Source organism: Ceratotherium simum, chromosome 2, assembly GCF_057802395.1.
Source record: "Ceratotherium simum simum isolate JZ-2026a chromosome 2, ASM5780239v1, whole genome shotgun sequence".
NCBI classification, from domain to species: domain Eukaryota; kingdom Metazoa; phylum Chordata; class Mammalia; order Perissodactyla; family Rhinocerotidae; genus Ceratotherium; species Ceratotherium simum.
In genome coordinates, this window is record NC_141901.1 from 8,830,359 (window position 1) to 8,854,205 (window position 23,847).

Below are 23,847 nucleotides of genomic sequence, written 5' to 3' on the forward strand. Positions count from 1 at the left end.
GTAGCGGAGCGCGCGCACTTAACATCTGAGCCATGGGGCAAGCCCCAATTAAGCACTTTATATTTGCAAGTCTTGGCTTTGTAGGGAGGGGTTAAAGTGCTTAGGAATATGGAATTGGTTCTCAAAGAGTTTTATTTTTTAAGTGTAGGAGAGGATATACATGCACAGAATCAACTTAAGAATAGTAAGTTACAGAGTTGTCACTCGTTTTGAAGTGAGGGATAGTGTCAGGGGCTCACAGATTACCATTTATCTTGATGTGGTTTCTGGTGCTGAACTTCTTAAAAGTCTAGAAACTCATTTCATCAGCTCTGGGATTTTCATAGTACAATTTTAGGAAGTTGCTTAAATAGCATGGAATCAGACCCATTTAGTCGTGCACCAAAGTGCCCTCTAAAAGTCTATATTTTAGGCTTTTTCTTATGCAGAAAGTTAATGTTATCTCGTATAGGTCCATCCTTAATTAACATCCATCCTTAATTGTGACTGATAAGTTAGAAGTGTTTAAGTGATACCATTGATAAAGCTGTAATTAAGAGGAGGAATAGGGTAGATAGGTAAAGAATGTATTACATATTAATAACAGATGTATTAGTCAGAGTTTTCTAGAGAAACACAACCAATAGGATACATACATATATATTTATTATGAGGTATTGGGTCACACAGTTATGGAAGCTGAGAAGTCCCACAATTAGCTGTCTGAAAACTGGAGAGCGAGGAAAGCTGGTGGTATAGTTCAGGCTGAGTCCAAAGGCCTGATGAGCAGTGGAGCCGAAGGTATATCTCAGTAAAACGGCAGGAGAAGATGAGATGTCCTAGCTCAAACAGTGAGGCAGGAAAAAAAAACAGAGCAAAATCTTTCTTCTTCTGCCTTTTATTCTGTTTAGGCCTTCAAAGGATTGGATGATGCCTACCCACATTGTGGGGGAGCAGTCTACTGAGTCCACTGATTCAAATGCTAATCTTATTTCAAAAACACTCAGAATTTAGGGTAGTAGGATTTGATTACATAATAGTAAAATCAATCGTGAGATTTAATGATCGTGAGAGTTAATGTCTGTTGGCCGTCTTCACACTAACTGTGGATATTAGGACTTATACACGTGCATACACATACACACACATGCAGAGTTCTTGATGATAAAACTAATATGTGCTCGTGATAGAAATTTAGGAAGTATAGAAAGGGATGAAGAAAATAAGGAGGCATAATCATGAAAATTCAGATACAGTTTTGGATATCTGAAACTTTTTGCTGTCCCAAATATATGTGTATACACATACAAATGCACCCACTCACACTCTGTGTGTGTACACAGAGCAGAGAAACAGTGCAGAAGGCTGTTAATAAAGAAATGTTTAATAAAAAATGATATATCCGGGGCTGACCTGGTGGCGTAGTGGTCAAGTTCACGCACTCTGCTTCAGCGGTCCAGGGTTCGCGGGTTCAGATCCCAGGCGTGGACCTACGTACCGCTTATCAAGCCATGCTGTGGCAGACGTCCCACATATAAAGTAGAGGAAGATGGGCACAGATGTTAGCCTAGAGCCAGTCTTTCTCAGCAAAAAGAGGAGGATTGCCAACGGATGTTAGCTCAGGGCTAATCTTCCTCACCAAAAAAAGGTATATCTATATGACATTTTGAATAGGCAATATATATTCTTGTGGTTCAAAATTCAAAAGACATAAGAGTATATTATAGAGTGAAAAATATCCTTCTATTGCCATTGTCACCCAGCCACCCAGTTTTCCTCCCTGAAGGCAACCAAGGTGATACTTTTTTAAAAGTTCTTGGAGAGAAATTTATGCACATATGAATACCTTTAGTACACATGTACACACATGGTAGCATACTATATGTATATATTATTGTGTACCTTACCTTGCTTTTCTCTCTATTTTTTTTTTAGTTTTAATTTTTATCAAAATAATATATTCATGAAAGGAGTCAGATAGCTCTAAAAGGTTGTTTGTTTTTGCAAAGAAGCCATTCCCTCCTCCCCCTTTCCTCGTTTTCCCTTTTGAAGGAAACCACTTTCATCTTAGCTGATTAATTTTGTATTTACTTTTTTGTCTCTAAAATAATTGCTGCAATGTCAGTTTTAGGTATTCTACTACAGATGATCAGATTCTCTTAACTACATGCTGATGATAATAGAGTTCTGTCATAATTTGAGTTAGATCATTATTCAGTGTTTATATTGTTATGACTATATAAATGCTATTCACAGCTGAATCATGTAGTAAAACATGATTACTTTTCCTTTTCTGTACTACTTTTCCTTTTTCCTGGAACTAATATTTGACTTGTTTTATTATTTTGCTTATTTTTTTATTTAATTACAAACGATCTGCCAGTTATATAAATCTGTTCTTGAGATTCTCAAAGACCCATCAGGTGCCCTGTCAATATCATCTTCCTAAAGAAGACTCTTCTAGAAAAACCTCCAGTTTAGACTGGTTGCCCTCTGTTCTTTGTGTACAGCTATCATCCTAGGATTTCTCTTTTCTGTCACCCTGGGGATTCCTTTTCCCTCTCTCATCTCAGAACCATATTGTTGTAATTATTGTGGTTTTGTAGACGTCTAGTTCCCTCACATTAAAATCTTCTTGACTATTCTTACTGTTTATATATACTTCAGTCAGCCAACCTAATTTTGTGTGTGTGTGTGTGTGTGTGTGTGTGTGTGTGTGTGTGAGGAAGATCAGCCCTGAGCTAATATCCATGCCAATCCTCCTCTTTTTTTGCTGAGGAAGACTGGCCCTGAGCTAACGTCTGTGCCCATCTTCCTCCACTTTATATGGGACGCTGCCACAGCATGGCCTGACAAGCGGTGCATCTGTGCGCGCCCGGGATCTGAACCCCGGGCCACCAACAGCGGAGTGCGTGCGCTTAACCACTATGCCACAGGGCCGGCCCCAACCTAATTTTTAAAAAGTCTCCTTTTTACCTCTTCAGTATGTGGTTTTCAAATCTTCCATATATTAGCTTGAATTATGTAAAATTGACTTTTTTTTTCAAGTTAAAGAATTGTCAGATACATATTGGCAGTTTCAAACAGTTCTACTTAGAACATTTCTTGCTAAGTTTATATTTAGTATTTTATTGTTTCTGTTCTAAGTGGGGACTTATAACTGGTGGTGATGATTTGAGTAATGAGTCTCTTGATTTGTTTTTTAGTTTTATACCTAGGAATATAATTTTTATACCCAAGACTTTTAATAGGTGATTTCTTTTTAGTTTTCCACTGATATAAACTCATTATCCGCAACTAATGATAATTTTACTGTCTCCTTTTCCGTTTTTACACCTCTTTTATCCTCATATTATGTAATGATAATGGATATTCTTGTCTTGTTTCAGATCTAAATAGGGGTATTTTTAGATTTCTTCACCAAGTATGACGCTGGGTTTTAGGCTTGTGTATTATGCATATATGTTTCCTATGTTAAATATCTGCTGATTCCTATTTTATTAACTTAAAAAACCTTGATAGATGTGTAAGTTTATCAGATGTCTTTCATAAGATATTTTTCATAATCATAAGATATTTTTTCTTGTTATTTTTGCATGGCAAACTAAATAAATAGATTTTATTATTATTGAACCACTTTTGAACATCAGAGTTAAGCTCTACTTGATCATAACAGTGGTATATTATTTCTTTGGTATGTTCCTAGAGACTTTTTCATTTTTATTGTTTTCTTTAGAAGTTTTGCATCTGATTTCATAAGTATTATTAACCTATAGTCTTCATTTGTGTGTTCTATTTCTGTTAATTTTGGTATCATTGTTATGTTCTCTCTATATAAATATTTGGAAGCTTTACTTCTATGCTTTGAAATAGTTAGGGTAGCTTTAGAGTTATCTCTTCTTAAATACTTGATAGAATTTAGAATATCATTGGCATCTGGTGCTTTCTGAGGAGGTTAGCTCTTTGACAACTTTTTCTATTCCTTCTGTGATAATTATCAGATACTTCTTTGGTGAAGTCTGTCCTGTTTTACCTTCAAGAAATTCATAATGCCTTACTTGGAATGCTGATAACACTGTTTATGTTTTTCTTGGGGCATTAAATAAAAAACCCTTGCCTTATGTACGTTTGTCTTCATCATTAAATTGTTAAGTTCTTAGGGACATTAGGATAGGAACCATCTGCTTGTTGCCTCAAATTCTAGCCCATAGTAGGGTATATTTTAGCTTAATAACTCTTCCTTCTTCTTTCTTTTTTTTTTTGGTGGTGGCGATGGTGAATGTTTTACAGGCTTCCCAGTTGGCGTGTATGTTGTAAAGAGAGTTCTTCAGCTTCATCATATTACTCTCAAGATGACAATTGTGCGCTAGAAAATGAAGATGTACAATTCCAGAAAAAGGTACTTTAAATAAAGTTGAGGATGTAATTTGTATGTCAGTTTTCTAAGACTTCTTCAGAACATTTGGGATAAAAGTAATTTCAAAAATACTATGACGTAATTTTTGGTGGAGATTTTTAATTTTCCTTGCTATAATCTGAAGAGTTACTCAAGTAATTCTGCAATTAAGCTACCTGTGAGATATTACATACTTATTCTTATTGCTTATATTTGGAATGTCATAACATTTTTAGTCTTACAGTAGGGGGAAAAACAGTGCCTATTCAGAGAACTGAAAACTAGTGGCTTGTTTTTTTAATGTTTCTATAAATAGAAAGGGTTTCTAAAGAAACCCCAGTCCTATAAATTAAAAACTATTAGAAATGAGAATTATAGAGAGAGTCTGCAGTCAGTGGCTATGTAGTTTGTTTTATATAATTGGGTGGAGTGAATCGAGTCCAAAAAACCCGATGGTCTCTAAATCATTTATTATTTTGTCATTTTAAATGATAAAAGGTGAGTATTGACTAGATTTGGCTTCCCCCGCAAAATTGATGTACTTATTTTAAAATAGAGAAGTAATTTATACTGACTATAAAATATTCACATTTATATCCTATTCCCCTTCCCAAAGGAACCACAATTCCTTACTGTTTCTTGGAAAACTTACAGACCATTTTCTGTGGGTATAGATATACTATTATATAGCATACAAATTAATATTTTTATTTTCATTAAAATGTCATATTATAAATATTCTACAGATTGACTTCCTTCTTTCCACAAATAATATCTCAATAACAAATTTTTATGTTGCTGTATTCTTCTGAATATCTTCGTGCTACATTTGTATTCCATCCTACAGATATATCATAATTTATTATAATTTCTTTATTGACATTGTTTCTCAGCTGTGTGTGTGCATGCATGTTGTGTGTACATTTGTGTGTGTGTGTAAACATACATACTTATAGTTACATGCTTGGGGTTTTATTTTTGGCATGATATTTAAAGTGGATTATTTAAAATTTTGAGTTATGTAGAATATATTTCTGGGATGGAGCTTTAAAAATTTTGAAGACTGTTGCTGAATATCTCTTCAAAAAGAGTATAATTTTATGCAGTCAACCACAATCTGTAAGACTTAGATCTAATCTGTTCTTTGATGAGAAATTTAAAGACTAAATGTTGGAAGAATGAATTTAAGCAAAGCATTAAGGGGGGAAAATACATATTCATTCAGCCAACATTTAGGTACCTAGTGTGTGCTGCACAGGCTTAGATTAAACAAAGATGAATATGGGCTCTGCTTTTATGAAACTTATACTCCAGAAGATACATTTAAAGACATAAAAGTATCTGAAATCCTAACTTGAAAAGACAGATGACACAAAGAGCTATATGTACATTCATTTATCAGATATTTACTAAGGTCTCAATATGTGCCTGGCGCATAGTGCTGGATGGTAGGACTAAAGTGCTTATTAAGAAATCAAATGAAGTTCTTAAACTCATTTATTGTATGTTTTAAGTCTAGTGGTAAAGAAGGAAATGCAGGAAGATAGACAATAAGCATGTAAACAAATAAAGGTAATTAAAGTAAAATGCTTACAAGACAGTGTTTTGGTTGTAAAATATAGAAGAAGATGGTCTTCAATATTGCTTCAGGACTGTTTTGTGAAACAGTTTTATCAGTTAGCCCCTTTTCCTTGTTGCAATATAGGATGAAAGAGAGGGACCTATCAATGCCGAATTATCAGGAAAAGTGGGTTCAAACTTACCTATTCCTCCAGAGCAACGTAAATTAGAAGATGACTACATTGTGGATGTACAGGTAAGCTATATTGCGTTGATTTTTAATGATATGCCTTTTCAAACTACTTTACAAGATAGAAAACCTCTGTTTCGGTCACCATATTGTGTATTGTTACTTATTTATTTTTTTAAGTACCATGCAACTGGCCTTAATACTTTTCACCTGCTAAGATTACTGCTTTTGAAAAAATGCAGAATTACGGAAAAAGCAGAATTACGGATTTAATAATAAATGTGACCGTTTTCTTTGTAGTAAAAGTTTGGGTGTAAGTCATCTTTTCTTCTTAGGTTCCATTTTGGCTCACTATAATGTGTCCTGTCTCTTCATATTTTCAGATGTTGGAAAATTTTTCTAACAACAAAAGAAAGTATTTGTATGTAGAACACAGAATATTTTGATATCAAAGTTTTATCAGTGTGGAATATGAATTAGTAAATAATAGGTTAAAATGTTTTTTCTCTCATATTACATCCTGAATATTATTTTCCATTTTGTATACCAGATTTTATGAGAGATATTAAAAACTAGACCAGAATGTAAGCTGACCAGAATACTGAAGCATCTGGAAACCATTTAATGTCAGGAATGGCTGAAGGAACTGGGGATATTTGATCTGGAGGAAGAAGGACTGAGGAAAAACTAAATATCTCAAATATTAACAAAAACAAATTTCAGCTCAAAATGAAGGAGAGCTCTCTTTTTTAAATATAGCCAGAGCTATTTTATGACTTAATTGGGTTATCTAAGGAGATATGTAGTGAGTTTCATTTTATTGGCTTCTGGAAGACATTTGCCAAAGGTTTGTGCATAAGATTGAGAGAAAAATGAACTCTGTAGCCCTTCTAATTGTATGAGTATCCTGAACAGTCCTGCCATTGTTCATTTTCTAGAATTTCTGTCATGGTATGCTCTTGCTCAAATACTTTGAGGTACTTACTGTGTCTTTTTTTTTTAATTTTACTTATTTATTTATTTCCCCCCCAAAGGCCCAGTAGATAGTTGTATGTCATAGCTGCACATCCTTCTAGTTGCTGTATGTAGGACGCGGCCTCAGCATGGCCGGAGAAGTGGTTCCTCGGTGCGCGCCCGGGATCCGAACCCGGGCTGCCAGCAGCAGAGTGAGCGCACTTAACCGCTAAGCCACGGGGCCGGCCCCTTACAGTGTCTTATAGACTTCTGCTGTTCAGTTCAGTAGCCACTAGCTACATGTGGCTGCTGAGCACTGGAAATGCAGGTAGTCCAAATTGAGGTTGGTTATAAGTATAGAATACACATCAGATTTTAGAGACTTAGTAAAAGAAGAAAAAAGTGTAAAATGTCTCATTAATTTTTTTATATTGAATACATGTTGAAATGATAATATAATATTTCGTAATAATGTAATAGTCCTTTCCTCAAGGCCTCCACCATAAAATGCAAAACTATTTCCCTTCCTTTGTGAATTTTTCATTCCAGTGTAAATAATTCTCCAAATGGTCACATTTTGTATTCCTCTACCTCTATCTATGCCTTGTGTTTTCTTTTTGCTCCTGTACTGGCCCTCCTTTTCTTCAGAGTCCTGCTTCTTCTAGTCCATAATAGTCCATAGTTTCTCTTTCCCTTGAACTGAGCGTGAGTACCTCTCACTTGATATTCATTTAGTAAGCGTTAAATGTCTACTGTGTGCTAGGTACTGTGCTAGACACTGGGAACATGAAGATCAAGAGAACATAGTCCTTACTCAAGACATTTATAGTATAGTTGGAGAAGGGGATGTAAACAGGGGCAATTGAGGTGTTATAGATGCTCTGATAAAAGTCTGTATAGAGACCAGTGGAGGCATAGAGGAAGGGGAATGGCTATTTCTCTTCAGGGTTGGTTGTGCAGGAGGAGGTACTGATAGAGATTTTCAAACATACGTAGGTGTTAGGTAGATTTCAGATTGTGTTTTGGAGGAGTGAATGGCCCAGAGCATCCAGGACTGAAGGAGCAGCAAGAATCATATATTGCTTTGTAATGTTACTTGTACATGCCTTGTGGTGTTGTTTATTGATACTGCTCAGGGCAAGAACTAGTAGTGGACTATTTTGTATATTTACATAGGATTTCCATGTTGCTACTGGCATTAATTAATTACAGTAAAAGGGAAATATTTATAGCTCTGTATACAAAATAGGAAATATGAAAGAAGAAAGATAAGCTCCTTAGTCCTAGTGTGAAATGCCATGAAAAATGTGTAGAGCCTGTATTTTTATAGGAAATATATTCCTTTAGATGGTAATGTTGGAAGAAAGGATTTTTATGAAAGTACTTTTTTAGTGAACATTCTTTATATTGTCACTTTCGAGACATACTTTTTATAAAATCCTGTTCAGCTGAAGAGATAATTTATTAATCTCAACATTTAATATAACTGACTTTTTTAAAAACAGAATACAGAGTCAGAAAAGTTAAGTCCATCTGTGATTGAGACACTCCCTACAGCTGATCTTCGTGAAGATTCTTCCGGTGTAGTTGTGGGCAGTGAAAACATTGAAAATATTTCCAGCTCATCTACCTCAGAGATCACTCCAGTCTCAAAGCTTGAGTAAGTTATTGCAAAGAAAAAAAGAATCTCATTAGATAATGATAGAAAAATTTCTTTATGGGATAAGGCAGCTTGATACTCAAATTTGAACTTTAGACAGTATAGCAGACCTAAGTTATAATGCCTGTGTTTTGTGTTTTTATTATTATTTTTTTATGGAATGATCTTATAACGAGTATTTATTTTGCTGCCTAACTCAGTGAAGCTGATGAGATTCCCAACCGTGAAATCTCTACGTCATATATGTAAAGTGAGGTTCTACTTGTTTAAGAAACACAGTACTTTTTTGAATAATCTTCCCTATAATTATTAAAAATTCAGATATCAGATTATTTCCATTGAGTATCACTGCAACTTGCCATTCATAGTTATGTCTTTGTGTGAATAGCTACCTTTTTCAAACTTGATAATAAATATTCAGAATATTTAGGCTTAAAATTTCCTTAATTTAGAAAATCTATTATGTAATCCTCCTAGCTCCTTCTAGGAACACTACAAAGAACAAAACAAAATTCTCTTAATACTACATGAAACATTTCCTTTATCAAATGAGTTAATATATATAAAGTGCACAGAACAATATCTGGTGCATAATAAGAATATAAGTGTCATAAGTGTTAGTTAATATCATTATTGTTATCATCACTACTATTTTTTTTACCAGAGCACTTTTTTTTTGGGGGGAGTAAGGAAGATTGGCCCTGAGCTAACGCCTGTTGCCAATCTTCCTCTTTTGGCTTGAGGAAGAGTGGGGCCCTGAGCTAAGATCTGTGCTCATCGTCCTCTATTTTGTATGTGGGACGCCTCCACAGCATGGCTTGATGAGTGCTGTAGGTCTGCGCCCGGAATCCAAACCTGCAAACCCAGGCTGCCGAAGCACAGTGACCTGAACTTAACCACTACGCCACCGGGCCAGCCCCCCACAGCACTTTTTAAACACCTGTTCTCCTCAAGAATGTAAGGGACTGGGTTGAAGGAGTTGTACAAGAAGATATTACAGTTACCATTTAGGAGTTTGTCCCAGTAAGGGACAAGGGAACAGAAAACATGCTTAGAAATAATGATAATATTTAAAATTTTAAAATATTAAATACTTATTCGAGAAAGAGTTTAAGGCTAGATACTATACATCTGAACAGTACATCTTGTTTTCCCATTATATCTAACATGACTGTTTAGTGAAATGGAAGTGAGGGAAAAATATTAGGGTATATATTTTTTAAATGAAATTCTAAAAATGCCTTAAGAATTCAGTGAAATGTTTTGAGATACTAATTTTTTTGATACTATAGGCAACAACTCTTAACATTGGTAGAATATACTAACAGACAGAAATGAAACGTTAGAGAAGATGCATTTAGAATAAATAATTTAAAAATCTTATTTTTGATAAAACCAAATATTAACCTATAAAATTTTGTTTTAAAATTTGGTAGTTAGCTATTTAGAGGCCAAGAGCACTAACAGATCAAGAGTTAACAATTGACTTTACACAATTTAAAATAAGTGAATTCTTGAAAACAGTCTGCAGAACTGTAAAAAGCAATTTTCTCTGGCTTGGATTATGTTTTAGAAATCACTAATATAATTTTTAACTTATGCTACGTTATGTCCATTAAATTACCATAATGTCCTTTTTGTTTCTATTTTTAGTGAAACAGAAAAATCTGGTACTATTCCTATAGCCAAGCCACGTGAAACTGAGCAACCTGAAACTGATTGTGATGTTGGTGAGGCCCTTGATACAAATGCTGCGGTTGACCAGCCTTCCTTTGTCAGCCCACCTGAAAGGTGGGCGTGAGCAGTTATTTGCCCTTTGTATGATTCTGTAATAGCAGTGTTGTGTTTGAATGGACTTGGGTGCATGCCTAATTCCGCTTTATGATTGAGAGAAAGCTGATCCTTTTGTGCTTTTTTCTTGGTTTACTTTGTACGTGATATTTATAACAGTTTAGATTGTATAAACTTGTTATTCTGCTAAAATTTATTTACTATGTCTTTTGATTTCAAATAGCCTTGTTGGCCAGCATATAGAAAATGTGTCATCTTCACATGGCAAAGGAAAGATAACAAAGTCAGAATTTGAATCAAAAGTTTCAGCAAGTGATCAGGGTGATGGTGATTCAAAATCTGTAAATGCTTCAGATAATTTAAAAAATGAGGTAGGTATATAACTTGCACTATCTCCTATTTTATTATACAATACATTTTTGTTATTAGCTAATCTTGTCATTTGCTAACCATATTTGCCATAAAATCAGGGATTAAGTAGTTAATGACGAATGTGGAGCTGAGGTCAGCTGTGCTCCCTGAGAGCAAGTGGTTACTGCATGGTACTATTGCCAGTATATTGTTTATACATGAAGTTGTTCCAAGTATGAACTCTCTTTGGTTGTATATAATTAAATGGTTTTCTGCCACTATCAACTGTTTGATACCAGATGCATAAAGTCCTTATTTAAGCAGTTTCTTAGGGAGCTATATAGAAGAAGCTATGATTATTAAAGTGTCTTCAGAATATAAGTTTATCTCAGTAATACAAGGTTAAATCTAGGCTCTTCAACCAGAATTATTTTAAAGGAATATTTTACCTTTTATTATTTGTGTGCAAAATACAGTTAGACCAGCTTATATTGAAGAATATGATTCTTACAATAAAGGCAGGGCTTATCCCAGTGTAGCACTTTTACTTTCTCTTCTCCTTCTGAGTTCTACTTTGACTTCATGTAAAGGCCAGTACAGAATTTCCTGAAAAAATGTTGACAGAGAAGTCTAGGCTCCCTTCAGGTAAGAAATAACTAAGTAAAAGAGATGAGGCCACTCCATGAACTTAACAAAAATAAAACATGTAGAATCAAAGAGTAGTTCAGAGTACCGAGTACCACATCCACATTTGTGCGTTTTAATTTGGGTCTCCTGTTCTTCACCTTCTCTTTGGTGTATTTTCAGTGAATCTGCACTTACAACTAACTAAACTTCATTCTGGAGCCTTTTACTATCACTGGACCAGCTTTTTCTATGACGCTTCTTGTAAATATAGATGCTCAGCATTTCATAGTCCAACATCTTGAAGGAACTAACTTTCCCAATGAAACCAAATACTATAGCCATAAATACAGTTAGACAAACATTACAAAAATGTCTTCTTTGGAACTATTTAAGTATCAAATATAAAAGTCAAGCATGGCAGCTAGTTTTGTCCCAGAATCGCTTGTTCTCCTTAACCATTAGCAGACTGAGACTGCTCTTCAGTAACTTAAATGGTTTGTGAGTCTGCTAATAGGCAGAAGGGTGGAACTTTTAACTGAATTAATTACCTCCTAAAATAATATCCCAGAAAAATTTTCAGATAATGAGCACATTATGAAATATCTAGTAGTTTTGTGTATTATCCAGTTCAGGATAATTTTGCCCAGTTAAGTTTGTGTGAGCAGGAGAGAGTTTGTTTTCTGATGCAGGTAGATCTTTGTGCTCTCTCTGGTCTCTCAAGGATCTGCAAGACGCTGTTTACCATGCTTATAGACAGTGCTTTAGAAAGTGATTTTATTGTATTGTTTAGTTCTGTTATTGTTGCTAAAAGCTGATTGTGATTGCTTTGCCTGGGCCTTAAAGAGTGTGTGTATGTTCTTTTTGTTGCATTTCTTTTAGTATTTGGGCTTTATCTTGAGTATCTCAGGTTAATTTTTATAAATATATGTTTCTTGTTTATTTTCTCACTATATTCAAACTAGATTTTTATCACTTAATTTTTAAGTTAAATTAGTGTTAATACTAGCTCTTTAAGGTTAATTTTTATAAATATATGTTTCTTGTTTATTTTCTCACTATATTCAAACTAGATTTTTATCACTTAATTTTTAAGTTAAATTAGTGTTAATACTAGCTCTTTAATCTCTTTTCTGCCATTTGTTTTTTTTTTAATAGCCACATACTTTATTTATTAAGTTAACTTGTTCTGCAAAACACTCCAACATGGGGGTTGTATGGGAACCAATTTGCTAAGTCTTCCTAAGGGGAGATTTTGGGTATTTGTATTAGTGTATTAGTTTTACACTGATGCACTAATTAGTATTAGTACTCAAAAACATGCCCTAATATAGCAAATATATACCATATGAGACTTGTGCTGTTTACCAGAGTGAGCTCTCTAAATAGATTTTGTACACTTCTCAATGCACCACATTATACGTTGTTTTAAGAATTCAGAAATAATTAAATAATGGAATGAACATCCTTGCATACATTATTCAGCTTAAGGAAAAAATTACAGATTGAATTGTGTGCCCTTCCCTGGTTACATTTTTTCTGTCCTCTTCAGATACAACCAGTATCTTGAACTGCTGTTTTTAAAAAAATTTTAGAGCGTGTTTTTCAACTTTTTCTAAATATGCATTACTATAAACAATATATGCTATTATTTTTCATATTTTGAAATAATATAGAATGATATCATTTTACTCAACATTGTTTTTGAGATTTGCCTACTCATTGCTTTCACTGTAGTATTCAACTCTACCACAATTGATTCTTCAATTAATGGATATTTAGGTTTCTAATTTTTTGATATTACAAATAATGCTGCAGTAAGCATTCTTATGCACATTTTCTTAGGCACATGTGTGTGTCTTCACTGATATTTATACATAGGAATGGAGTTATTGGGTCATAGGGTATGCACATCTTAATATTGCTAAATTTTAAACTCCCTTCAGCAGTCTAATAGATGTCCCATGGCTCAACAGACATGCCACACTTGGCAACAGACTGTCACACTTTAACCTCCATCAGAATGGTATAATTTATTTGGTATCTCTGGTTTTCATATGCATTCTCTGATTATCGCATTATCTGAAATTGAGCATTTTGTATTTTCTCTTTGCTGAATTTATTGTCCCTCTCCCCCTCCTCCCTTATTGATTTGCAGACCGTCTTTATAGTTGGTAATAATCCTTTGTTGACTGAATGTGTTGCAAATACTTCTTTCTTTCACTCTGTGGCTTACTGTACCATGTAATTTATGGTCTTCTGATATATTTAATTTTTAAATTTTAATCCAGCCAAACGTATCACCTTTTTTTTTTATGATTTATGCTTTCTTCATGTTGTTAAATCCTTTTATAGCCTGAATCATAAAGATGTTTTCCTATATGTATTTTCTTTAAAGCTTTGTTTTTCACATTTAGCTTTTTAAATCTACCTTAAAATTTTTGTGTAAATGGTAATTTCTGTTACGGATTTTGTGGATACAATTTATTACATCTGAAATCAATTAGCTTTCTTTAATGTATATATATTATTTTAAATTACATTTTAAGGTGGATGCACTACAACTATAGTATTTATTAATTTGTACAGTTTATGTGTAATTGTTTGCCTAGGATATAATATAGGATTCTTTTTACAACCCATGCTTAAATTGCTAACATGTGAAGGAATGCATCCTGTGGTGCGTAGATAGAAGATTTCAATTCTTTCAAAAGAAACTCAACTTTTAGGTAAACCAAAACTTTTCTATTTACATTTTTCGCTTTTTCAAAATACTACATATCATTCATTATAAAATCGAACGTTTATTTAATTTGACAGAAACAGTTGTATTTACTTTTATAATTTATTAATCTGTTTTCTCTGTATTCTTGGAAAGTTGAAATCTGTTTATTTCTTTTAGAGTTCTGATTATACAAAACCAGGAGAAATTGACCCTACATCTGTAACAAGTCCCAAAGACCCAGAAGATATACCAACATTTGATGAATGGAAGAAGAAAGTTATGGAAGTAGAAAAAGAAAAAAGTAAGGAAGCACCATGATTTAAAAAATTTTTTTTAAAGGGAATGGTTTAAATATGCTTTTCTCTTTGATAAAATAAAATAAAACTTTTTAAAGATTAAACTTACCAAGATGCTGTTGATTACCCATATGTAATTTACCTGTGTATATACAGTTTTAATGTTTATTAAAATCCATTCCTGTAACTTATTATATGAGGATAAGATAAAGAAGGCAGAGAAGTGATTTTCATCTCAATTTATAAGAGGAAAATTGAGGCATGGAAAGTTCCAAGTCATAAAGCTTTAAACTGTAAATAGAGTTGGGCTAAAGTATTAAACTTTCTGTTTGTGTTTGTTAGAAAAATTCTCAGAGTTAAGAATTCTTAATATCAGGGTTAGAGATAGAAGGATAGCATTCATACTGAATGGAATAAAATATATATTTTATATTTTAAAAAGCTTTGATTCTCATGGATAAGCTTCATTTTGTGAGTTATATTACTTAGATATAATTCAAGTAGTATGGATTTTTGTAGTTAATTTGTTTATCAGGGATATTTTAAAGCTATTGAGGTGAAGCATTTTGAATTTCTTGATGACTTTTTAAAATATTCTCTTAAGCATTAAAACCTGTTCTTCTCTAGATGGCAGCCTGTTGATTTTGAGATCATTGTGTTGTTGGGGGTATTTTCAATCATAATCATCATATATATATGTTTATAATAAGGTTTATCTGCAGGTCAGTCAATGCATCCATCTTCTAATGGAGGTTTACATGCCACGAAAAAGGTCCAGAAAAATCGAAATAATTATGCCTCAGTAGAATGTGGGGCCAAAATTTTGGCAGCTAATCCAGAAGCCAAGGTATTTAAGTATAAAATTCTTCTATGTGTATAGGAAACTAGTGACTTTATTAAATATAGGCAGTGGTTTACCGGGAACTATAACTATATATATATATATATATATATATATTTTTTTATAGATGTTTTAATAGTTTATAACATTGTGAAATTTTGGTTGTACATTTTTGTTTGCCCATCACCATATACATGTCTCCCTTCACCCCTTGTGCCCACCCCCTACCTCCATTGCCCCTGGTAACCACAATACAGTTTTCTCTGTCCATATGTTGGTTTATATTCCACATATGAGTGAGATCATACGGTGTTTGTCTTTCTCTTTATGGCTTATTTCACTTAACATAATACCCTCCAGGTCCATCCATGTTGTTGCAAATGGGACGATTTTGTCTTTTTATGGCTGAGTAGTCTTCCATTGGATATATATACCACATCTTCTTGATCCAATCATCAATCAAGGGACACTTGGGTTGTTTCCACTTCTTGGCTATAGTGAATAATGCTGCAATGAACATAGGGGTGCATAAGCCTCTTTGGATTGTTGATTTCAGGTTTGTTAGATAGATTCCCAGTAGTGGGATAGCTGGATCATAGGGTATTTCTATTTTTAATTTTTGGAGGAATCTCCATACCATTTTCCATAGAAGCTGCACCAGTTTGCATTCCCACCAGCTGTGTATGAGGGTTCCTGTTTCTCCACATCCTCTCCAACATTTGTTGTTTTTTGTCTTGGTGATTATGGCCATTCTAATGGGCGTGAGGTGATATCTTAGTGTCATTTTGATTTGCATTTCCCTGATGATTAGTGATGGTTGAACATCTTTTCATGTGCCTATTGGCCATCTGTATATCTTCTTTGGAGAAGTGTCTGTTCATTTCCTCTGCCCATTTTTTGATCCGGTTGTTTGTTTTTTTGTTGTTCAGTTGTGTGAGTTCTTTATATATTAAGGAGATTAACCCCTTGTCAGATATATGTTTTGCAAATATTTTCTCCCGGCTGGTGGGTTGTCTGTTCATCTTGATTCTGGTTTCATTTGTCTTGTAGAAGCTCTTTAATCTGATAAAGTCCCACTTGCTTATATTTTCTTTAGTTTCCCTAGTCTGGGTAGGCATGTCATCTGAAAAGATTCCTTTATGACCAATGTCAAATAGTGTGTTGCCTATATTTTCTTCTATGAGTTTTATAGTTTCAGGTCTCACCTTCAGGTCTTTGATCCATTTTGAGTTAATTTTTATGAATGACGATAGCAGATGGTCCACTTTCATTCTTTTGCATGTGGCTGTCCAGTCGGGAATTATATTTTATCATGAGCTATTTTCCTAATTCACTAATAAATGCAGGATTATACTTTTAAAGACATTTTCTTGTGTGAATTCTTAGTTATATTGCTTGATACATTGCACCCTCTTGTTTTCTTTTGAAGGCTTTATTTTTTTTAGAGCAGTTTTAGGTTCATAGCAAATTCAGAGGAAGGTCCAGAGATTTCCCATATACCCCTGCACCCACACATGCATAGCCTCCTTCGTTATCAGTGTATCCGCCACCAGAGTGATACATTTGTTACAGTTGATGAACTTACATTGACACGTTATCACCCAAAGCCCATAGTTTACCTTAGAGTTCACTCGTGTATTCTATGGGTTTGGACAAATGTATAATGACATGTATTCATTATTATGGTATCATACAGAGTATTTTCACTGCCCTAAAAATCGTCTGTGTTCTGCCTATACATCCCTCCTCCCTTCCAACCCCTGGCAACTACTGATCTTTTTACTGTTTCCATAGTTTTGACTTTTCCAGAATGTCATATAGTTGAAATCATACAGAATGTAGCCTTTTGAGCTGGCTTCTTTGACTTAGTAATATTCATTTAGGTTTCCTCCATATCTTTTCATGGCTTGATATCTCATTTCTTTTTAGTGCTGAGTAATATTCTGTTGTCTGGATGTACCACAGTTTATTTATTCACTCACCTACTGAAGGTCATGTATTCTGGTTTTTGACTTTTAAAGCATGTGAAATTTTAAAAAGGAAATAGCTAGTAGAAAATCATTTTTCCTTTATGGTAACAGACATTTAATTTTAAATGTTTTGTTATAAAGCTAACAACGCTATAGCAATAATGGGTAAATTTTAGCCAAATTAGTGTTTTTTGCCAAATGAGTTTTTCAGAGTCTTAAGTATATTTTAATATCTAAAAATGTAGAAATTCTAGAAAGCTTAAGAGTTGAAATAAGTATTTTTTCCTTAAATAATTTATTCCCTCCCCCCTTTTTAAAATAGAGCACATCTGCTATTCTTATAGAAAATATGGATCTTTATATGTTGAATCCTTGCAGCACTAAAATTTGGTAAGTAATATAAAGTTTAATAAAGCACATTCTATATATGTAGATATTATGTTAAACTTTTATGTTAGGGTTCTATTGATTTATTCATGTAGTCACTTAATAAGCATTTATGCTTGATCAGTGCTGGTACTGTACTTATCTTAGGTCCTAGGATACAAAATTGAAGACAAAATATTTTCCCTTTTAAGGAGGTAAAAAAAAAAAAGTGACAAATCTAGTCAAAGTATTATGAAATAGTTTAAAAAGTACTGCTGAAAGGATATTATAGGAACAGATGGAATGTAACTGCAAGAGAGGATGAGAGAGGGCTTCCTAGAAGAGGTAATTCTGAGCTGAATCTTGAAGGATTCATAGGAAGTGGCAAATGAGGGAAGGAGAGAGATTCAGGAACTGTAAGAATTAGGGGACAGTGCTAAAGGAACATAGTTCTTCTGGGCAACTATAAGTAGAAGCAACCTGAAAAAGTTATTTTAGTCATAACAAGAATAAAGTTACAGTTAGAGTAATTGTGGAAGATGGAACAGGAGAGTTAGTTTAGCAATAACCAGGCCCTCTGATGTTATGTATACCCAGCTTAGAATTTTTTGAAGTTTATCTTAAAGACCATGGAGGGTAGCATTTGTTTTAAGTATGGAAGTGACATTATCTCATGGCCTACAGCAGAATGCAGTTGAAAGCAGGGAAACCAGTTAGAAACCTATTGTCAGACCTCACGTGAGAAATGAGGACTTTTAACTAACGCGTTGGCAATTTGGATACAGATGGGGGGATTTATCGGAAAGTTATTTATAGCAGATAAAATTGACAGCTCTTGGTTGGTAATTGGATATGAAGAAGAGAGAAGCATCTAGGAAATGTACCAGGATTTTGGCTTCACTGCTTGGATCTATGATTCTGCCATTGACTAAGAATATAGGCAAAGGAACAGATTTATGAGGGGGAAATAATGTTTGATATACCAGCAGTTTATGAGATTACTCGATTTCATTGCTCAAAAGCAGCTGTTTAAAAAAGAATTGAGGTAAATGGTAAATCACCATCATGTTGATTTACTAAAATATATATATGTATGTATATATATAAAATTATTATCATTTTAGTTTAAGGAGAAACTTTAAACTTTAAAAGATAATGCTTATTCTTTTCTACTCTTGGCCTTCACCCCTTTTGGTAATATGCCCATTTAGATTCAATTTGCAAATTAACGCTAAACTATTTAAGAATATTAAGGGCTAATTTTAAAAACTTAATTTTTCCTTATGCCTTTTGGTCTGTAAATTGAATGTGAGAAAATGATTGTCTGAAATCATAATCAAAATGTTATTTTTGAGTTTTTGTTTTTATTTGTAAAAGCCTCTATAGTCAGTAACAACTCAAGTTTTTATGCTCCAAAATTTTGTATTTCAAGCAGAGACATGCTGGGATGAAGTTTTATGAAGTAATCATTTCGCTTTATTCTGGGTTGCAGAATAAGTGATCATAGCTATCCATTTGTTTTTTAATGTTTCTTCCAGACAGCATGTATTTGTATATACGTGTTTACTGTATATTTTCCTTTTTGCTCATGTATGTGTGTGTCTTTTCATTGTATAATTAAGGAACCTCAGAGCACTTTTAACTGATTTCACCTGATTTAAGTGGGTTGCCCCCCCCCACCTAAGATATATTAAGACCACACAGTCTCACTATAGCTTTATAAGTCTTAATATCTGGTAGAATAAGTTTATATACCTCATCTTTGTCAGAAGTGACTTCACTATTCTTGCCCCTTTGTTTTTTCTTTTAAAATTTTAGAATCTTCTTGTCAGGGTCTATAAAATCATGCTGGCACTTTTATTGGAATTGTATTGAATCTCTAGATGAATTTCAGGATAATTTACATTTTAGGATTTTTGAATCTTCCTATTCTTTCGTTAGTCTGTTCGTTTGTTCATTCATTCATTCCTTCAGTGTTTATTCAGCACCTATTATGTGATGCTGCTGGTGCTAGAATAACATTGTTTCACAAAACAGACTGAGATCTCTGCTGCTGTGGATCTTATATCCCAGAGAGATGTCGATCCCTGATCACTAATGAGATTGAACATATTTTCATGTTTGCCAGTTTTTCCTCTCCTCTGAAATGCTTTATCTTTTCCCATGGTTTCTCTTGATATGTTTGTTTATTTCTTACTAGTCTAGTAAAAGTGTAGATATGATTTAGCAGTTTATCTTATAGAATGGATACAACTTAACAGTTTATCTTAACTCTGTGTGGGACATATATATGTAGTACATACTTTTTTTCAGTTTGTGAATTGTCCTTTTAATTTCTTAATAGGGTCTTTTGATGAATAGAAACTTTTAATTTTAATGTGGTTGAATTTATCTGTCTTATAATTTTGGATTTTTTAAGTCAGATCTCTCTGTTATGAAAAAAGGTAGTATCTTACCCTTTCTCCAGAGTTTAAAAGTTTTGCATTTCACATTTAGTTCTTTTTTTAATCCCAGTGGAATTGTTTTTTACATGGTGTTTAGGAGGGATTCAGTCTCCTCTCCCCATTTTTCTGTTCAGATAATCATTTATTCAGTAGTTCACATTTTCCCTTCTGATTTACAATCTGCCTTTATCATAAAGTTCCCTTGTATGCATAGATTTCTTTCTGTACTCTGTTCTGTTCCGTTGGTCAATTTATCATTACCTGCAGTAACACCACATTTTCTTTAGCTTTATAAATCTTAATATCTGGTAGGGCAAGTTTTTGTACCATATTCTTCAGGACTAACTTGGCTATTCTTTTGCTTCTGCTTTTTCTTTTAAATCTTAGATTTATCCTGTTGAATTCCCCAAATGTCATATTGGATTTTGTTTGGAATTGTATTGAATTCTTAGATGATTTTCAGATACTGAGTTTCTTATCCATAAGTAGGGTATATCTTTCTTTAAGTTGTCTTTAATGTCTTTCAATAAGGTTATTATTATTTTTTAAAATTTCCATAGAAGTATTGTGTATCTTTTGTTAAATTTGTTTGTAGGCAGCTATTTTTTGTTGCTGTTGTAAATATCTTTACAAAATTACGTTTGCTGTTTACAGATGTGCAGTTGTTTCTATATATGGATCTTATATCCAGCTACCTTCTTATATTCTCTTGTTATTTCTAATAATATGTAAAGTCTTTGGGGATTTCTGTGTAGAAAATTATAGCTTCTCTCTATATTTCTTCCTTTTTGAAAATTTGTAATCCTTTTTATTATATTTTGCTTTTTTTGTCATCATGTGCTGGCTAGGTCCTTGAAAATTGTGAATAGAAACAGTGATAGTAGGCAATCATGTTTTTCCTTATTTTGAAGGCAGTGTCTCTAACCTTACGTCATTAGACATGTTCTAAGTTTGGAACTCAACTCTAAATCGTCTGGGCCTGTGGGAAGATATGAATTGTAAATTAAATTAAGTGTTTAATTTTAAAAATAAGTAGTACATTCACATGGTTCAAATACAAAAAGGTATTTAAAAAGGGTAGGGGAGATACAGTGAGAAATATCCTTCTAATCTCTGTCATCCGTCTTCCTATTCAGTGTTAAATTTTTAGATATCTTTTTATATTCTTTATGCAAATACAAATATAGATTCTAACTTACCTCTTGCTTTTCACAGAAGTTAGTATATGATACACGCTATTTTTCACCTTGAATTAAGTTTTAACTTAAAAATATCTTGGTTATCTTTCTATTTTATTCATAGAGAACTTTCTCATTCTTTTTGATAGCTGCATAAAATTCCATTATATGGTTGTACCAAGATTTAACTAGTCCTCTGTTGATGGATATTTGGGTTGTTTATAATCTTTTGCCATGATGGACAGTGTTACTATAAATAAGCTTGTATATGCACCATTTTGTACTTGTGTGAATAGATGGGAAGATTTTAAAACTATATTTAAAAGAAATAGTTATAAGACTATTTAGGTTTTCTATTTCCTCTTCAGTTAATTTTGGTCAATTATATTTTTCTAGGAATTTGTCTTTAATCCATTTTCAAAGTTTTTGTAGTAAAGTTGTTTATGGTATTCTCTATTGTTTAAAGATTTTTCTATTTTAAAGATGTCTTCTTTTAAAAAATTCTTGATATTTTTATTTATGCCCTCTCCCCTAATCTCCACGGAAATTTGTCTATTTTGGCTTTATTGATTACCTCTATCATGTCTTTGTTTACTGTTTCATGGATTTCTGCTTCTATCTTTATTTTATACTTTCTTTGGGTTTAGTCTGTTGAACTTAAAAATTTTTTTCTAATATACACAAAGTTATAAATTTCCTTCTTAATTGCATCCTCTAAATTTTGGTAAATGGTATTTTATCAAACTACTCTTGTGTTTAGATCTGTTACTTTACTGATCTTTTAAAATTACTGACACATTGAAATTGGATTTGTCAGCTTTTATATGTAGTTCCATTAATTTGCACGCAGTGTCCTCTGCTTCTAAGAAAATGTGAAAGATGAGGCAGAAAGATATAATGAAAGAACATTTTAAAATCAACTTTAATAAGGAATAATTACATATGTACTAATTTTTTATATATTATGGGGCTATTGGTGTATATATTATGGGACTGGTAGGTGCATGTGAGTTTTAGAATTATTAAATCTTCCTGGTGAATTGACTCTTTATACCTGGTAATACATTTGTCTGAAAACTTATTTTATCTGATATTAATGTAGCTCATGTCTTCTTAGAAATGGAGAACATGGTATGCAAAAAAGGAGGTGGGGAAGAAGGAGCTTTTTATTTTCTTCTTAAAGCTCTTTCAGATTTATTTTCTCCATTGTAAATAAAAAGCAAAGTCTGAGTCTGATTTTGTTTAGTTCCCTCTCCCCAGGGTGTTGTGGTGGTATGGAAAATATTTAGGCTGTGGAGCCAGATAGATTGGTGTTCTGACTTTAGCTTCACTACTTATTGGCTAAATGGCTATTAGTTGGGGCTTTTGATTCTGCTGCTTTAACAGAGGCCAAATAACTGTCGTTTAAATAAGATAGACATTTAATTTTTTTCTGGCATAAAAGCTCAAGCTGGTAGGTGGTGCAGGGGTGTAACACAGAACAGTTAAAGGACGCACACCTTCCGTCGAGAGCAAATGGAGAGGTAGCAGCTTCCTTTTAAAGGCCTGACTTGGAAGTTGTACTCGACACTTCTGCTCACATCCCATCACCCAGAACTAAGTAATATGGCCAAGACTGGGAAATACAGTCTTTGATGGGTGGCCATACTCAGCTACATCTTGGGGGATTCTGTAACTAAAAAGCAAAAGGGAAGAAGGTGAAGTAACCAGTTAGTGTTTATTGAATGATTATATAAAATGGAGATAATATCCTTTGCAGTTTGGTTTTATAAGAATTAAATCAAATGATGGATGTAAATCATCTACCATGGTATCTGACCCAGAGTAAGCATTTAGCAGATGTTAGTTTGCTTCTCTTCATGAGCTTTTCTCTGAAACCTGATTGCTCCATCTCCTGGAACTTGACTCTGTTGCTGTCCAAGATTAAAGAAATATGCTAATTTTAATGCTTTTGATTTATTTAGCATTTAATCTCATTTAATATAATAATTAGTTTATTAAAGTATTGATTGGAGTGCTAGATGTCATGAATATTTCTTTTCCCCAAATGCCATGCTATATGCGGTTTTATTTTACACACATGGCACAATACTTTTAATTTTTTCCTAGCAGCAATATTTTGTGGTATCTTTCCGTGTTCATAAATATAGGTCTCTAAAATCGTTTTTTAAAAACAGCTTTATTGAGGCATAGTTGACATACAATAAACTACATGTAAAATAACGTTGAAGTGTACAATTTGATAACTTTTGACATTTATATATCTATGAAACCATCACACGATAGAGATAATGAACATATCCATCTCCCCAAAAAGTTTTCTCATGCCCCTTTGTAGTTTTTTTCCTCCTAACACCCCTCCCAGCAATAAGAGATCTCTTTTCTACCACTATAAATTAGTTTACATTTTCTGTGTAAGTAGAAGGTATAGTTTCTAGTACCATTCTTAATGGCTGTCTGGTATTTCATTGCCTGAGTGGACCACAATTTGTTAATCAGTCCTTTTTGCTAAACATTTAGGT

General features: G+C 33.3%; 1 protein-coding gene across 4 annotated transcripts in view; it reads left to right on the forward strand.

The window, feature by feature from the left end:
- Positions 1-23,847, forward strand: part of SUCO (SUN domain containing ossification factor) — an 87,106-nt gene that overhangs the window by 22,941 nt on the left and 40,318 nt on the right. For 2 of the 4 annotated variants that reach the window (XM_087437980.1, XM_087437972.1), the window contains exons 2-9: positions 4,270-4,378; positions 6,081-6,191; positions 8,585-8,739; positions 10,393-10,530; positions 10,754-10,901; positions 14,408-14,531; positions 15,237-15,373; positions 17,660-17,727. In XM_087437980.1, coding sequence (XP_087294106.1) covers positions 4,270-4,378; positions 6,081-6,191; positions 8,585-8,739; positions 10,393-10,530; positions 10,754-10,901; positions 14,408-14,531; positions 15,237-15,373; positions 17,660-17,727 — 990 coding nt within the window. The remainder of the gene's footprint in view (positions 1-4,269; positions 4,379-6,080; positions 6,192-8,584; positions 8,740-10,392; positions 10,531-10,753; positions 10,902-14,407; positions 14,532-15,236; positions 15,374-17,659; positions 17,728-23,847) is intronic. The other 2 variants (XM_014783412.2, XM_004425034.3) reach the window with 1 other exon arrangement.